Source organism: Nannobrachium achirus (assembly GCF_963921795.1).
Source record: "Nannobrachium achirus genome assembly, chromosome: 11".
In the NCBI taxonomy this organism is placed as follows: Eukaryota; Metazoa; Chordata; class Actinopteri; order Myctophiformes; family Myctophidae; genus Nannobrachium; species Nannobrachium achirus.
In genome coordinates, this window is record NC_137820.1 from 42,097,642 (window position 1) to 42,116,438 (window position 18,797).

The 18,797-nt window shown below is 41.2% G+C and overlaps 1 protein-coding gene across 2 annotated transcripts in view; it reads left to right on the forward strand.

The window, feature by feature from the left end:
- The window catches only part of cadps2 (Ca++-dependent secretion activator 2), a gene marked incomplete at its 3' end in the record, with an annotated part of 155,352 nt that overhangs the window by 97,096 nt on the left and 39,459 nt on the right, over nt 1–18,797 (forward strand). The window contains exons 16-18 of one of the 2 annotated variants that reach the window (XM_080736548.1): nt 8,516–8,672; nt 14,489–14,630; nt 18,147–18,266. In XM_080736548.1, coding sequence (XP_080592674.1) covers nt 8,516–8,672; nt 14,489–14,630; nt 18,147–18,266 — 419 coding nt within the window. The remainder of the gene's footprint in view (nt 1–8,515; nt 8,673–14,488; nt 14,631–18,146; nt 18,267–18,797) is intronic. The other variant, XM_080736549.1, reaches the window with a different exon arrangement.

The following is an 18,797-nucleotide window of genomic DNA, read 5'->3' on the forward strand; positions in this document are numbered from 1 at the left end:
CAGTCAGCCACATCGTGAAACTGATCAATCGAGACGGAGCTGTGATGTCCTCCAACACGCTGTAATCAGCCTTAAGTGGCAGCGTGGCTTCAAGCATCTGTTCTTCTCGGCGCTATTAATAAACACTTTGAGTTGTGTGGCTGTCATGGTGGCAGATGAAACAAAGCCCCCTCCAGAGGTTGAAAAATGTTAAGGAATCCATCCCCCCCCCACGCAAACTGTCACAGTTGAAGGTTTTCTTTTTCTTTTCTTTTGTTTTTTTGCTTTGAATTATAATTGTTTACAATCGCTGTAATGTACGCTATAGATACCCACCTAGGCACCTATCCATACTTTCACTTTGTCGCTCAGTTCAGCGCAGGTGTCATTGTGCATGAAACAGATACTAATATGCATGTGTGTGTGTGTGTGTGTGTGTGTGTGTGTGTGTGTGTGTGTGTGCGCGCGCGCGCGTGCCATTGCCATTGTTTTCTGACCGTCTGTCACTCTCTCTTTTTTTTACATTTAACGTTGAAAAGGGAAGAGAGGTAAGTTTGTTTTATGACAGCCGTAACTTGTTGTGTGTGCAACTACTGTCGTTGTGTGTTGTGAGTGGCGTTATGTGAAGTATCTTGTCTGTCAGATAGCTTTAACCTTGTTAGCTTTGCATTGTGCATCTTTGCCAAGTCATGTGGTCACAGTTTTAGAAGTGATGCATTTTTTTTGTGTCTGTTTCGCCCTGCTTCTTCATACTACCAGTGTCACACAAAAGAGCGGAAATAGCAGATGTACAAGCTCAAAACAAGCAACATGTTTTGAGCTATAGTAGATTAGCTTTTTTTTCTTTTTTTTCTCTGTTTTTGAATTTGAATCTTGAAAAGTAACAGTTTTTGGACGTCAACGATTATACTCATGCAGTGTCTGAGGGATAAAGTGATGCTAAGCAGTCTCCTCCATAAAGAATATTGAGTTCTCAACTTAACTCATGATTTGAAGTGATTTCATTCTCATATCTTTTATTCATTTTAACTTTTGCAACGCATCACATTATCGCATGCGAGGTCTAGCGCATAGGGAATTACAAAGAGTGAAGTAACCACCATTCATAAAGCAACCAGTACACAGTCACGTTCTCCCTTTGTTTTCAGCCTCGCCTCGGGAGCAACAAAGCACGTCCCTCCTGTGGATCTCAGGCTGCGTGCGTACAGTACAGGCTCCTGCAGGGGTTAATAATACATACATGAATGTAATTAATTACTGTAGGGAACGGAACCACATGAAGTTCCTCGAAAGTAATCAGTATACAATTATTTTTCATCTATCTTAAAGCAAACATAGTGTAGGGAAGTTAAAATACTGTAGCAAATTGCCGTATATTACCAAATATTAGCCTGGTGGCAAATAGCCGCCCGGCACCAAATACCGGCCGGGGATCTGACATCATTTTGCCTATTAAACGTCTGGTTCAAATGAATGCCCAGGTAATGTTTAAACGCCTGGGCTATTATTATTTGCTATTTATTCCATCCTGATTTGTTTTTGTGTGAGTGCCGTGTGTGTCATAGGTTGCGTTATAATATCACCGCAAATCTCCCTCTCTGTCTCTCACAAACTGTGTCGTTGGAGCTGCAGCTCAGCAGCTGTGAAGTTCCAGTTTTAAGTTTCACCTATTTCCCGTTAATAATAACCTGTATGAAATGCGCTGCGTTGGAAGGTAAACGGGAGACACTTTATTGTGAAGCTAAGACCGGAACAAGAGTGTCGTCGTTGCTGGAAAATGTTTAGTATTTGTTGGAGAGCTCACGGTCTGGAGGGTTATTATGTTGGTTATTGAACAGTCAAAACCAGTTTTATCATTAGTTAGAATACCGATACGTCACAGCCACTTTCAAACAAGAGGGCAAGATGTCCAACCCGTAATTAACAACAATGCATACGCATTTGAAGATGAAAACATCACGTACGGTACGTGTGTGTGTGTGTGTGTGTGTGTGTGTGTGTGTGTGTGTGTGTGTGTGTGTGTGTGTGTGTGTGTGTGTGTGTGTGTGTGTGTGTGTGTGTGTGTGTGTGTGTGTGTGTGTGTGTGTGTGTGTGAGAGAAAGAGAGAGTATGGACACCGTACCCTCTAAATACGGTACGGTATCTTGCACTACCCTTGTTGTTGTACCGTACAGTATCTTGTTGTTTTGTTATTTTGTAGACAAATACACAGAGCACTGAGTGTAGAGTTGTGGTGCGAAGCGAGCTGCTTGGCACCACAGTTATGATTGCAGTTGGCTGATACTACCAGTATGCCTTATAGCTTACAGTTACCATATTTTGCATGAAAAAAATAATAATAATCTGGACAGGAACTTTAACCAAATAATGGCCCTGTGCTGGCTGGTGCAAAAAGAAATAAAAGCCTGAAGTGATCTGAACCAGTTATGATAAGTTTCAGTTTTTGTCTCTCAAGTTAATTGACATCCAGTTAGAGTAAGTGATTGTATTTTTTTAAGTGTTACATAACTCTATATTATGATAGTACTCATTTCTATAGAGTGTTTGTTCAGTCTCCATGTCTCTCCTTTTGTTTTTTGTTTTTTAACAACCACTACCCAGTTAAAGCTATAATCTGCTCTCCCCATGTAGAGAGTTAATTGCAACAATGTCCAAACTACAATAAAGATGACCGCACATCTAGTTTCTAATCTGCTTCAAGCAACTTTATTAAGGAAGGGGAAACATGGTCGCCAATTGATAACAAAACGTTATCAAAGCAAAATATGAAATGCTTACCGGTGTCAAAATTCATGAAACGATTGTTTACTCCAATAAAGTCTTGAGACTGTACTGTGCTGCTTTTGAAACCTTTCAAATACTGTATATCATTGTCTTTTCACAGCTGCCAAAAGTTGTATAACAAAGACTTGTCTTTTCCAGTCTTTTAATTAGTCGACTAAATGAAAATCCCAGCGTTAGTTTGAATCTTCGGCACTAGAGCTGGGAACCAACCACTGTAAATTCACTCGGTGAACAAAATGTTTCTGTGCATTTCACCCAATGAATGCACCGTGCACATTGTCATAAACTACAGTATATACAGTAGCATGTATGTAGCATGTTTCTTTGGAGGAAGAATTTCTATTGAATCGTCTCCCTCTGTAAAGCGATAACCAACAAACCTTGATATTGATCACAAAGGGCCCCATGCTTCCCCACAAAGGCATTCCCTTGGTTGAGATTCCGTGCGGGAAGCACATGTCTTCTCCTTTCACAACTGGAATAACAAGAAGTCATTCATTAAAAATCCATGTCTCTGACATTGGCTTTTTTTCAAGAGAAACATACAGTACAGTAATAAGAGGCCCAGATGTCCTTCGTATCACAATATCTTGTATTAGGCCTTTACAAGTCGACCGTATTGTTTTCTTTGTCGCGTTCAAAAAGACCCCGACCCCGGCTGGATTTTGCGTGCAATCAGTTTGGTTTGAAAACAAGCTTTGAGACACTGTGAATAAACCTGGAGGCTTTTGTGAGACGAATGAGATGAGTGGTGATGCCTATTTCATTTTTTCTCTCTCTCTCAGTCTCTCTCTCTCTCTCTCTGTCTCACTCTTTAGTCCACTTGCTTTCTGCGATACATTTCCAATTTGTCCTTCCTCAGTTTCCTTTGAATTGACAGCTTCTCTCTCTCTCTCTCTCTCTCTCTCTCTCTCTCTCTCTCTCTCTCTCTCCCCTCCTCCTCCTCCCCCTCCCTCTCTCTCTCTCAGTCACTCAGGGACTGCCATTTGTGAGGAGGACTCAATCGCTTACAGTTACTTAACTGTTGAGTTACTGTTGATGGGGAGTGAATGTGTGAAGGAGTGGCAGAGTGAGAGTTGGGAACAAGTAGCGTGTGTGCGTGCCGTGGTGCTACAGGCTCTGTTTAATGGCATTTATTTATCGGCACGGTGAACCGAAAGGGCACCTTTGAAAAGTATGACTAGACCTCCCACAAGGCCATGTGCGGTTAGCCTCAGACCCCTCTCTCTCTCTCTCTCTCTCTCTCTCTCTCTCTCTCTCTCTCACACATACACATATACACGTGTGTGTGTGTATATATATATATATATATATATAACAAATACAACAAATAGTGACCCTACTCAATCTGCTGGCGATTCATGAGCCTTGTTGCACTTTTCCGTCGCCTCCGTTGCTGATCAGTATTATTGAGTGTCGAGATAACCTCTCTCAAATGGAAGGCCAGGCAATCAGGATGCTCTTTAGACCGTACAGTAGTTCAAAACAACCCAGTGAAGAGATTGTGTGAGCCTGTGTGAGAGAGAGAGATTAAAAACATCCACTTTCACCTTGGCATCTCTATTTTGAGAGTTGTGGGCTGACTTTTTGAAGGCTGATTTTGTTTTTCCAAAAAACATTTGCTGACATTTAGATGAATAAAGGTTCTATATTTTGGATGCATAAAGTGGACATTTGTATGAGGATTCTCTCACCATCTCATATAATTCATGCTGAAAGTTCTTCTTTTTTTTTTTTTTTTTTCAAGATTGTGTTATTATACTACAGATGTGCCATTTCAAAACTCCACACGTCCTGCCATTGGCAAGACAGTAGATTTTCAGGGGATTTGCAGAACAGTGAGCTTGTAGATCAGCTATTTTTGCTATTGTTATGACCTCTGACTTAAAATTTTAAATCTACCCATGAAGGTGGATTCTGCTTTTCTTTTTTAAAAGATTTGTTTTGGAGCTTTTATGCCTTTATTGATAGGACAGTTAGACTGACAGGAAATGGGGGGAGAGATGGGGAGTGACACGCGGCAAAGGTCGTCCAGATCGGGAATCGAACCGGCGACGCTGCTAGGCATCCATGCCTATGTGGCAATGCCTAAGTGGTATGCGCCTGGACCAGCAGGCCAGCGGGCGCCCCGGACTCTGCTTTTCAATGGGAATGGAGTGGTTTCTTGCTTTTTGCGAGTTTCTGCAAAAATACGCTCCATTCTCCATAAAAATTAGAAAGGCAAAACGGGGAAAGAAACCTGTGGAAAAAATGCATTTGCAGCAAATATTCAGGAAAAGAGCAGTAAATACCGAATAGTTGAAACGGCACTTCTGTATATTGTGGGTCTAGATTGGAAACCCTTTATTCTGAAGTGCAAACATTGGAGTTAGTTTTACACAGACACTGATTTGGCAGAAATAACTGAAGCTCTCTTATAGCTTTTAAGGTTGGCGTTTAATATTGTGCATTTTCTGCTGTGTGTGTTTACATCTTATTGTAAACTGTGTTCTGCATGTGTTTTACACCTGCAGGCATTTGCTCCTTACTCTGTGTTTTGACTGCAATTGATTGATTGAATACTTTATTGTCTCCTTTATTGTCAGGCCGGTATGTGTTTTTACCTGTAACTCCACCGATCAGTGTAAAACGTTGTATGCACACTCCCTAGAGGCCAAGGAAAACCGTTGCCCTACCTAGAGGCCAAGGAAAACCTTTGCCCTACATTTTTCACATCTGACTTTTATAGAGCCACCAGGAGGCCAATTTTGTAAAACATACTTTTGGATATTACTCCTTCAGATACACAGTATCTCTATAGTCATGTGATCAAGACGGGTCTGTCCGATATTTTATATTCCATCCTAATTTGGCTAACATTGCCTTCCAAAGTTTGCAGGATTGGTCCGTTTTGAACAAAATGCTTAAAATCATGAACGCAAGGTGCAATTTCCGTGACATTTTGCACGTACATTCCCACTAGGTCGAGGAGCAAATGCCATTCTTTTCACACTGGCCTGTTATAGCGCCACCAGCATGTCAACTTTGCAACACACATGTTTGGAACAAATGCCTCAAATCATGAATGCTGATTCAGATTACAGTGAAAGGCGTGCCACCCTTTTCACATTGGACTATTACAGCGCCACCAGGAGGCCAAAATAACATACCTCGACCTGGCGGAGACCTGTGCTCATTGAAAAGTGTGTTTACAGTGCGGCAGTAAAGTCAAACCAAGCTCTGCTAAAGGGATAAAATGCATACTGTACATATCGGTAACAGGACCCAGGAGCCCTTACAGAAACAAGGGGTTGAGGGGGGCAGTTTAGAATCTTTTAAGAACTTCTTAAAACGGCTTCTTAATATGAAAGAACTTTAATAATAACAAGCATTTTAATGCAAAACATTTGGTAAGTTTAAGGTTGGGTCTATGATGCGTTATTATAACCAAATGTATAATTCATTATAAGCACAATATTACTATTATAATGTACGGTATTATAGACCCGACCTTTAAGTAAAGTCCTTTTAATGTGACGTGTTTCCTTTAAATGTGACGTGTTTGCTTTTAATGCAACATGTTTGCTTGTGCCCTTGACCGATACATACTAGGCATTTTGCAGTACCTGACATTCTTATGTAAAGCACTTTGAATGGCATGCATACTCAACAGCATCTTGCTGAATGATGCATACTGTAGCAGCTGATGGACACATTGTATTTGTCAGATCAAACCATTTTAGCTACAGGACTGTATCTAGAAATTCTAGACCACGTTGATATGGAGTGGAGAGATAGAATGCCATTGCTGTCGGGTAGAAACCTCTAATATGCATATTTCAACTTTACCTGGTTTTTTTTCCTTCTCCATAAATTAAGGCCCTACTTGATCATACTACAACGTCGCACAAAAGCATCAAAAGTAGCAGATCCACAATCTCAAAGCGCGGTTGGAAGCGGTTTTGAGCTTGTAGATCTTTTGATGCTTTCAAATTTGAATCCTGAAGACATTATGAGCTTTCCACCTGACAGAGACGATTGTATATTGATGAGAAAAACACAGGTGAGGCCAAGACCGTGCATTTTTGTGCTATCGATTAGTCTTAAGAAACAGTCCGCTCTCATTATTTACGCTTTTTAATTTAGGGCAGCAGCAGCAGCACACAACGCAAAGAGTCTGTTTCGCAAAAAAAGACTGTTTCTCGCTGTGTGTCTGCACCCGTAATTTCTTGGAACTACTGGCAGTTGAGCGCACCAAGCTCGAGACTTTATTAGTCCTCTTTGTGCTGCCGTCAATCAGTCCTGATGAAAACTCTTCCTCGTAACGTCTCTTAGAACTGTCACAATTATTACATAGTCGTCTAATCGCAATTATTTGAGTTAATCGCAATTATTTAGCATAATCGTCATAATCTTTTCCATGTTGAGAAATGTTCATATGGTTCCAAACACTTTAAAAAAGTATTGGAAATAGCAGATCTACAAGCTTGTAGATCGGCTATTTCCGCTATAAATGTATAAAGAATAAAGTTATTAAAGATGCTAGTCATTCCTTTGTATATTTAGGTTATTTCTTATTTGTCATCTCTCGCCTGTGCAACTTCAAAGCCAAACAGAAATGTAATTTATATTCATACGCTCCAGTGTTCAGCAGCAAAAACACAGTTAAATTGTTATTCGCAATTATTGGTGTGACAATTAATCACCACGTAAAATGACATAATGGTGACAGCCACTATAACGTCTCTTATATAGCGGCGTCAAGGTTCTTGCCTTTATGCAGCTCCACACCCATCTGGCTTGTTCTCCTGACGTTCCAGTATCTTTTGTTTCCATTATCTTTTCATGGCTGTCCTTGTTCCCTTTGTTCAAGCGGTTTCTCTTGTTCACTTTCTGTCATAATTCATCCACGTTTTGTTTCATGTTGATGTACAATACAATATTTCATTATTATTATTGTTGTTGTTATTGATAGAAATGTACAGATACCATTTCCTACTACTCGATACCGATACCTGTAATTTGCATAACGGGTCGATAACGAGTACCAATCCGATGCCATTGTGTAATTAACAACAAATCTACAGTAGGTTCCATATTCTTTTTAATACTTCTAGGAATAAAAAAATAAAAAAACATAAACAAATACAAAAAGTGCAGCTCCCAGGTAGTACAACAATTCTAAGTCTAGTTTTAGTCGACTAAATATCATAAGGTTTTAGTAGACTAAATCATCAGTTGATTTTGTTGACAAAAATGTATTTTGGCAGGTCTTGATTCCGTCATGATGCCTGATTTTACTCCGGGTTGCATGCTGAAAATAGCCGATCCCCGCCCCACGCGTTGCGCTGTTGTGAGTGTCGCAGCCGACACGTTGTGGGCTTGTAGATCTGCTCATTTCAGAGCCCAAACATAGAATGACTTGTCTTTTAGTTCTACTGGATCTCTCTTCTCCACTAGTCCTCCCTAATCTTTTGTCTCGTTTTTATTTGTTGACGTAACTGTCAATATATCGGTTTTTTTTTTTTTTTTTTTTTTTTTAACTATATTACCATGAGTGGTGCTCAAACCTTTTAATCTCAAGGACCCCAACAATTATTTGTATTTGACCGCGGACCCCCATTTCATAAAATAGCAAATCTACAAGCTCATAGCGCTGCACTCTTTGCCATGTTATGAGCTCGTATATCTGCTATTTTTGAATAGCTAAAGCATAATATATTGGTTAAAGTGGTTAGAATCTGATGGAACACTGTCTGTCTGTGTTGCGCAGGCCTTCTCGTGGTGGTCAGAGATGATGGGTGGCCACGCGGAGACCTTCCTGTCTCTGTACAGGTTGGACATGGACGCGGCGCTGCAGGTTCAGCCCGTGGACTCGTGGGACAGCTTCCCTCTGTTCCAGCTGCTCAACAACTTCCTGAGGACCCACCGTAAGTCTGCCGTCTTTCCCAGGAGAGTGCTCAGTGTAGTGAGTGCCTAAACCCAACCCTAATCCTAACCCTAACCTCAGTAAAACTATGCCTAAACCCAACCCTAACCTCAGTAAAACTATGCCTAAAACTAACCCTAACCAGACCCAGTGTGCATTTCCGAACGCACCCTTTGATACACTCGGACTGAAACACCAGCAGAAAACACTCTCCCGTCTTTCCCTCCATTCCACTGGCGGATTCCCTCGAACCAAAACCGCAACGCAAAATGAATGTTCGTCGACTATGCTTTTTTTCACTGACGAAAACTGAATAAAAACCCAGTGGTGGAAAAGATGCTCCCATTTTAAGTAAAAGTATCAATACTGCGATATAGAAATACTCTGTTGCAAGTGAAAGTCCAGAATTAATAATGTACTTCAGTGAAAGTACAAAAGTATTGTCATCAAAATGTACTTTACGAACCGAAGGTAAAAGTACTCAGAATGTCCCATTTCAAGTTTTCAAATGTACAAATATCTTTTGACAATAGCAGATCTGTAGATCGGCTATTTTATAACAGTGATAGCTAAGTGGTTAGTGTCCATCCCCGCTCCAGCTATCACTGCTCCACTCCCCCCGCGCGCCTTGTGCGAAGCACTGGGGGTCAGCTGGGTTAAGCTGAAAACTGAATTTCCCTTGTGGGATGACGTAGGTAAATTTTCTTTTTTCATTTTCAAACACCCGAAATGTATATAGGGCTGAAGTGGTTAATATAATGTATGTTTTGTAATCAAAATATTTTGCTCCGAGATGTAGTGAGGGAGTTGAGTAGATGTAAAAGTACCTCAAAATTGTACAGTACAGTACAGTAAATGTACTTAGCTACTGTACTTAGTTTACACCACTGATAAGAACTAAATAAAAACTAAAAAGCTATGATGACTACAGACTAACTATATTGACAATTCTGTCAACAAATAAAAACTAGGATGGACAAGTGGAGAAGATATAATTGTTTTTGTCGACAAAATCAACTGTAGATTTAGTCGACTAAAACTAGACTAACATTTTCCAGATGACTAAAGTATGAATAAAACAAAATTAAATTTTATTCAAAAGACAATGATTAAACTAAATAAAAATGTGTTGTCAGAATCAACATTCCCCCAATGTTCCCCCAACATTCCTCCCTATTTTGTCATCCTCTTCGTCTCAAATCAAGGACCCGCGGGATCCCCCATCTGCAAATATTCTTTTCCTTGGACCGCCGTACCAGATTTGTGCTGTTAAAATGTTTCACGTAGTTTCAAGATTCTTTTGAAAATAACAGATCTACAACCATACAATACGTCGTGCTCATGTGGCCTATTATAATCGCTTCTTTTGGGCTTGCTTTCATTCATAGACCTGGTTGCTCGTTTCTCTCGCAAAAAACTGGCACTCTGGCAGCATTGCTCGCCACCTCTTTCCCGCCTGCCAACAGAGACGTGTGTGTTTCTCTGTCGCATCCATAATCTGTCCTTTTGTTCTTTTACTTTTGTTCCCCGCCTTCCTTCTTTTTTTTTAAGGTCTGACATTGTCACCCATCCCTATATTTAAAACACAAGCTCCTGTCAAAAAAATGAAATAAACTAAAAAAAAAAAGAAAGACCCTGCCCTACCTACCTACTGCTTCGAACACGGTGCATGTTCTCGCCGCTAAGAGCGCTAATTAACAAGTTGGTTGACGCTACATGCAAGAGAAAAAAAAACTGGCTTGTTAAGAGAGCAGCACACCACTAGCAACACGCGGTACTTAACATCGACGCTGATGAGGTTGTGGGAGAAAAGTGGTGGGGGCCGGACTGGGAACACGATTGTCAGCCTTTAGTCTACCTGACGGGGTACACACAGACACACGCAAACACACATACACACACACACCCCCCCACACACACACACACACAGACACACACACACACACACACACACACACACACACGCACACACATACACGCACACACACACACACACACACACACACACACACACACACACACACACACACACACAAGGTGTCAGCTGACCTGTCTTAGCTGTCACCTCCGCTAACTTAGTAGCAGCTTCACTCAGACGGGAGGCTACATTAGCGGCGCTTCAGACACCTGTCACCATGCGTTCGCTTCAATTTGGACACATTTGGCCCAAAAGGACAGAAAATAAACGGTTTGTCGCTCGCTCGCACGTGCATGCGTGTGTGACTATGTGTGTGCGTTCCTTTCAGTTCCTTCTCAATTCAAAGCTGGGTAATTTGTGAAGAAGTTTGTATTATAGCGACAAAACTTTTAACGCGGAAATTGAATGTTATACTGTACATACTGCTCGAATAAATTAAGGGAACACTTTGATCCCTTAATTGCTTGAGCATCTTTTCTTCAGAGGAAGTAGTCACGAAAACTGCAAAAAAAAGCAAGCTGTTCTAGATCAAAGTGTTACCATAGTTCTGTTGAGTGGTATTCAGGATGCTATTTTTGTTCCCTTGGATAATAGCCTTTTCCCTGTTACAAGTACACGTTTATTTAGCAAATTGTAATTTACCTGCAGTCTTATCAAAATGGGAAATAACCAGATGGAATGAGAGAAACAGTGTCCCAGGGTATTTTCTGATTCTATTTGACTGAGCATTTTGAAAGGAATTCAGCCAGTTTGTGCAATAATTCCGCTCATTGTTTCCTCGCTCAAACCAAGCCCTCGGCTCCGCAGACGTTGACTTTGTGCCAAGCGTGAGATCTGGCTCGATACGAAGCGTTATTTAACTGCATCAAACCTGCCATCCCTACAGTATTCTTGGGCATGTTATACTGCATAGGACGAAGAGGGCTTTAAAAAAATGCTCAAAAGATTTGCAAAAAAATTCTATGTTTTCAAATATTATAGCAAGAAAATAGCGCAGATTTACAAGCTTATGAATCTGTGCTGTTTGTTGTATGATGGCGTATTAGAGGGCTTAAGTGGTACTTAACATGCGTCATGCTTTACATACAGTAAACACATACTGTACGCGTGTGCGTATTAGACCAGTGGCGTCAGTTCAGCAAAAGCGAGGGTATGGCAAAGATGGGACATGGAGTCCTCTGCAAAGTCCTCTATGATTTCTTGAGCTGGATATGGCAGCCTGGAACAGTTGTTAAAGTGCAGCTAAACATGGCATGTTAGTAAACGTGCCACAATTAACAATAATGCATTGCACCTGTGCAGCTGACCTGCTGAACCTAGGAATATACAATTTGTCAAGATGGAGGAATACAAGTGTGGAGAATACAATTATAATACCTTGTTAAAGTGACCATTTTGTTAAATTTAGCATTTGTAGTTATTTTACTGCACAGATAGACAAAGAGACATTCATGGATTCATATTTAAAAGTAGCAGGGTATGGAAGCTGCATACCCCTGCCATACCCAATTGACGCCCCTGTATTAGACCGCCTGCTCAAGGGCAGCATACAGATCAAAACTTATAAAGTATTTAATTATGTAGAAGAATCCACAAATATCACCAATGATATGTTTTTTTTTTCTCCACTTCCCTTTCTCTCCTTTAATTATTCCATGTGTCACAACAGTCTGTTGATGTGAATTGGAAGGTATAATCACTGAATGGGTTGAGCAGAAATTAATGAGCCATGTGGTAACAGAATATTAACATGGAGCATGGAGAACACATTGGACTGGGAGCGTGATCTTTACAAGGTCACTCCAGCACTACACTGTCCATGTGTTTTCTTTTTACCCATTAAGACCTGAGGCAGATTCTACGAATGCCTTATAAATCAGTGGTTCTCAAACTTTTTCGTGCCAAGAGACCCCCACATACATCACTGTCAGGCAGAAACCTTGGATCTCCAAGTTTAAAATTTGTATGTTTTTCGTAAATTAAAGCCCTGCTTCATCATACAAAAGTGTTGCAGAAAAGAAGTGAGAATAGCCGATCTACAAGCACACAATGCCTCGCGATGCTTGTACTATTTGCTTGTACTATTTGCTTGTACTATTTTAAATATTATTTTTAAAATAATAAAAAGGAAGGATACAAGGGTTCCACACGACAACGACGATATACACTCCTCCATCTGCAAATGTTCCAGGAACCCCAGAAGAGAAGGTCTGTGTTAAAAAAAAATGTAATTATTCAATATTTCTCTATTCAATATTTCTCAAACACTTTCAAGATTTTCCAACTAAGATTCAAAAGTAGCAGATGTACAAGCTCACAGCTTGTACTATTTTTTTTTTACTATTTTTGAGAACCACTGTTCTAAACCAATGTTCTAAATCCCAAGAGTTCTCTGAAATACGTATGTTGCTCTATCGCTAAAATCGAATTATGGGCTAATTCACTGTTCTGCATCATTCATATCACCAGTTTATTTCTGTATCTCTTTTTCCGAATAATAAAAGACTACTAGACCAAGGCAAAAAGAAAAGATGCCATTCCTGCACTTATAATTATTTTTTGGTAAGATTATGATTTATTCAGTCAAGCTGTAGTGCAGATTATTTTAAATGCTCACTTGATTGTCTGCATGTGTCGCACAAAGAAGGCAAGCGGTTGCGAGGGAAGTGCTTCTGCTCTCTCGCGAGGGCCAAAAGGCTAGTGTTACTCATGATGGTACACAGTGGAGGGAATTAAAACTAATGAAGTCCTGGGAGACCGGGAGCATTCTTTCTTCACTCGCTCACACTCCCTCTCCGTTTATCACCACGTCTTCCTTTCCGTCTGCTCGCTCGCTTTTATCCGCCACGGTTATTTGTCTCCTTTGCAAGCAGTGGTTCTCAAAGTGGGGGGTCCGGGGGTGTGTGTGTGTGTGTGGGGGGGTCCAGCAAGAGTAGTTAAAACAGCATCAGAATCATCATGAAGACACTTATTTTCTATCAATTACTTTTGGTTTTCTTTTTAGCTTTTGTCGCCTTCCTGTGAGCCAATAATGTGATGACCTGGTCATCAGCTTATTGGCTGAGGAATGTGACAAAAAATAAGGAATCTCCATGAATTCAAGGCTTCATGGGGTGTGTAATTGATAGAAAATAATCGTAATAATCTTTGGTTTTACTACTCCTTTAACTGCTTTATTGTCACCGAGACTATGTTTTCACCCCTGTCCGTCCGGCCGCGTGTCCTTCCGTCTGTGGACAGCTAATCTCCGGCACCGTTGGCACGATGGCAGCGAAACCGAACCCGAAGAAGACATGGCACCCTTTTCACATTGGACTATTATAGCATCACCAGGAGGCCACAATAACATACCTGACCTGGCGGAGACCTGTGCTCGGAAGAGCACTGCTACTAGTTCAGATCTACAAGACATTCTTTTAACACAAATCTTCTCTTCTGGGGGGGGGGGGGGGGGGGCAAGGTCTGGCGACCACCAGTGGTCCTTGAGGGGGTTCCAGGTGGTCCCCATCTAAATAATGGAGAATTGGTAACCAAATGAACCCTTATAGATCTTAAACTCTTGAGGGTGTAAGATGAAACCAAATGGACTTATTTCATTGTACACTCTCAAGAGTAAAATTATTGTTAAACGTCTACATTACTTAGTTTAGAAGAGGTCTACACAATTAGAAAATGTAGAATAATAGTTATTTTGATCAACGTTGCCTGTTTATATCTCCTATGGTACCACATCGATACAGCAGGGAATTCAAAATCGTATCCAACGCTAACCAAATATTTTACACTGTGGGTCTGAGAGGCAAAATGTCATCAAAATGGCGGTTATCAAATGCCACATAAATGATGGACCCTGATATGAAAAAAAGCTTGTAAAACACTGCTCTGCCGGTCCCCCTCAGCTCAGCTGTGCAACGGGACGTTCCACAAGCACCTGCAGGAGCTGTTTGTGCCGCTGGTGGTGCGCTACATCGACCTGATGGAGTCCTCCATCGCCCAGTCCATCCACCGGGGGTTCGAACAGGAGACCTGGCAGTCAGTCAAGTAAGCTCATGATCAGTGGTGTAAAGTAACTAAAGTAGTTTTACAAGTACAATTTTGAGGCATTTGTACTTTTAATTGAGTATTTCCATTTCCAATTTCCCATTCTACCACTTTTTGTGGTCACATGTTCAGATACTGGATTCTGATTGGCTTAAAACAGTGGTAAATCAGTCAAGGACTTTGAGTTGGCTCATGGACCCTGCCCACTGTTCTGTTGCAGTTGATTGTAACTAAATAACCTTGCAAGTTACAACTGTGTTTTCTTTCATTTATATGGTAGAAGTGGTAGAAAAGCAATTTACCATTCAAGGGTCGTGGGTTGTTGGCTGATTTACCACTGTTTCAGGGTTGTTTGGCACTCGGCTTCGCCTCGTGCCACAAGTGGTAAATCAGCCAACAACCCACTCCCTCTCATGGTAAATGGCTTACAACTTTGACTTCTACTCCACTACATCTTGGATCCAGATATTGTACTTTTACTCCGCTACAATTATTTGAAGACTTTAGTTACCTGTTACTTTGTAGATTTTGATTGTCATTATAAAATGTACCTCAACCACTTCAGCCCTATATACATTTCGTCCATTTGAAAATAGCCGATCTCACGTCGCATCGTGAATTTGTAGATCTGATACTTAAGTATATTTTGATGCCCAAAAAAATCTTGGGACCCACCACACTGACAATCACTTGGAATGTAGGAATTGAGGCACAACCTTTTGTTTGACACGGTTCTACAGATAGATATTGTGAAAATAGCCAGACTAACAGTACAAGCCTGTAGATCTGCTATTTTCATTCATTTTGTCTCTTTCTTATATCATTTGACAATTCCTTTGGTATAATTGATTACTTTTAGTAATTGTCATTTTTCTTTCTTTCTTTTTTGAGGTTATTAAAAAGGTCTTAAAAGTCCTTCAATTGTCACTTCACTGTCATCTGGAACTCCCCTCCCCCCAGATGAAAAAAATATATATGTATGTATGCCCAAAAAAAAATAAAAATAAAAATAAAAGAAAAAAAATAAATATATATATATATATATATATATATATATATATATATATATATGGGGACACCCCTGGGGGGGTCCTGACCCACAGGTTGAGAACCACTATACAAAACAAACTGGTACTTGTGTTAAGAGGCTCTTAATGCTAATTGTTTTGATTGTTTCCATTTAGGCCGTTTTGTATGCCAGTGGGCAACTGTCTTTCTATTCTGGTCCTGGGTGGGTGGGTGGGTGGGGTGGGGTACTCAACCCATTAAGACCTGAGGCCACTTCTACAAATGCCTTCTAAATCCTAACAGTTTTCTGAAAACCAGTGTTGCTGTATATTGTCTCTCAAACCTCACCCACCTACATTTCAGGATTCAAATTCAAACATAGCGAAAGTAACAGATCTACAAGCTTGTTGATCTGCTACTTTTGATACTTTTGTGTGGCGCTGTAGGGCAGTGGTTCTCAACCTGTGGGTCGGGACCTCCAGGCAGGTCCCCAAATTATTTTGGGGGGTCCACAGACGATTAACCAAGGCCCTGTCCAGACGACAACGGATTTTTAATCCCCGGGGAGGTAAAGCCACGAACGCCCATGGGTGTCCACATGCAAACGCATGCAAACGGAGGACTAGACGAATAGTTTCCAAAACTCCGGCTGCAGTGCATTTTTGTTACCCGGGCGTATTTATTTTGCCTTGTGGACACCGTAAACGGAGAAGTTCTTTGCTTGCATGCTTACGTCACCTTGTGCTCCTCGCCTCCTCCTCCTTGCTATGAGAAAAACCCATGGTGGTCTCTGTAGAATATCCATATTTATGAGCGCATTCACGACATGTTAACATTAGAGAGCTCAGCTGTCTTGTTTAGGGATGGAGCCCTATTTAGCCTAATGAATGATTTTAATGATATTTGTTACTCTTGTCAAATGTCATCTTCATAAATGGTGGTCAGCCACGATCTCACAGTCTCAAAAGATACCAGTTATGTTCTGAATTTGATGTCTCACATAGCTTTCCACCGGCTCAATAAGCCGGATCGATAAGGTGCTCATTATCAATAACGAGATACAGCCCTAGTCTTGTTAACTGCGACGCGCCTGCCTCTTCTCTTTGTCAAAGTTTGGATATCAAATGCCAATATCAAATGATTTCAAGCATAATTCCAGCCCATTCTCATCAGTTGTCTGACGCTTTGAAGGTGAGAATATGTTGATTATTCACGGCATGTGCCTCCTTTTAAATTATTTCCACGATCAGCGCAAGCAAAAAAAAAAGTCCGTCTGAGAGAGCGCACCACTCTCTCTCTCAATACCAAGTGATGCTTGCTTGACCACGAAGTTCTGATTGATGATAGAGTTACATTCGTTTAATGCTGAGAGAGAGAGAGAGCACACCACACTCGACGATTCCTCTCCCCTCTCCTGCTCTAGAAATAGTTTGCGAATTTATATTAAATGAATGTTTAAATAGCAATTGTGCATGTTAAAGTGTGAAGATTGTGAAACTTGGACGATGCATAGCCTAGATAGATAGCTGCTGCAATGATTGCATGAGAGCAGGGGGACGCGCCACCGCTTCGGTGACGCGCAGACAGAGATTTATAGCGTTTTGATAATACCGTGTGGACACGCATATTTTTCTACACGGGCCCGTGTGGAGGCGTAGAGGTTTCAAAACGAAGTCAGAAACCCCCGGGGATTGTTTAGGTATAGACAGGGCCTTAATGTGCAATGTTGTTTTCTCACTCAACAGTAAACAAACCAACATAATGTTTAAGTGTTAAGTGTTGAGGGTATCTGCACATTTCTAAAGTGACAATTTAAGGACAATTTAATACCTCTAAAATGACAAATTAAAAATTGGTCAAATAGGCTGGATTACCAGCCTAGGTGCCTGGACCACTACCCTGTGGCCCAGGCCTTATGAGACGATTCTAAGATGGCCCAGTGGTATCTTTCATGGAGAAATTACTTCAGGGGATGGGCAAGTGATGTCATCAGGACTTCTGTACTCTATAGTGGAGGAAGAATGCGGGAGACAGGATAACAATGGATTGCACTATTCTATAGACCTTTTCACACCTTAACAACATAAACATTCTAAACAGCGTCCAAGTTTTGTTTCCCGTAGCTGCTGCAGTGCTGGTGAATATCAGCTGCTGACAGGAAATAAACTTGGACCCAAGCTGTTTCCTAGCAACACAATTCCACTGGCAAGGTCTATTGCAATAGAAGTACTTGGATTGGTTAAAAAAAAAAGAAAAGTATTGAATGGAACTGAGCACTGACTTTTGTATGTTTGTTATTGGTTATGACATTCAACAGCCCTTAGAGGAATGTGAAGTGGGCAGGGAGAAAGGCAGCATTTCACTTTCCAGCAAATCCCCTGTTTGTTTTGTTTGCTTTTCTTTCTTCCCTCCCCGTTTTTATTCTCTCTAAACATTTGTTCTTGTGGTGGTGGTGGTGGTGTTGGTGGTTGTCGATCGATCTCTGCCGCTGACTCCTATTCCGTACAGGACAATAACCAACAATCTACCCAGCGTGCCTCTTCCCAAAGTACCCAGCCTGCCCCTCACGCTGCCACAGATGCCCAGCTTCTCTGCGCCGGCGTGGATGGGGCCCCTGTATGACAGCACGTGTGTATGGGGCGGCATGGCATGGCATGGCATGGGCACAAGGCCTCGTGGGTCACTGTGGCATGGAGCATGGGTCACTGTGGCAACCTGGACGTCATTGTTCCCATTCCATTGTTATTAGGTCTTTTCTTTTATCAGCATGAAAAATTACATTTAGATTTAATTTTTTTTGTTCGTCGGGCAGAAAAACCTCCTGTCTCCATATTCTAACTTCGCTTTTTCGTGAATTAACACCCTACTGGATCATACTGCAGCGTCACACAAAAGCATAAAAAATAGCAGACCCACAAGCTCACATGTTGCTGTGTGTTGTCTTCAGCTCACCTACACGTAAAGTACACTAGATCAGTGGTTCTCCATCTCCATCAAGGACCCCCAGTTTTATAGCCATCGGGCCACAGACCCCCCATTTAGCGTTGGGATCCGGGAATCGGAGGAACCGGATCCCAACATTGAGGAACCGGAATCGGTTCCGTCACATTTGGATGATTTTTCTTTTTATGATTGGGACGTTTTTCTTTTTATCACACT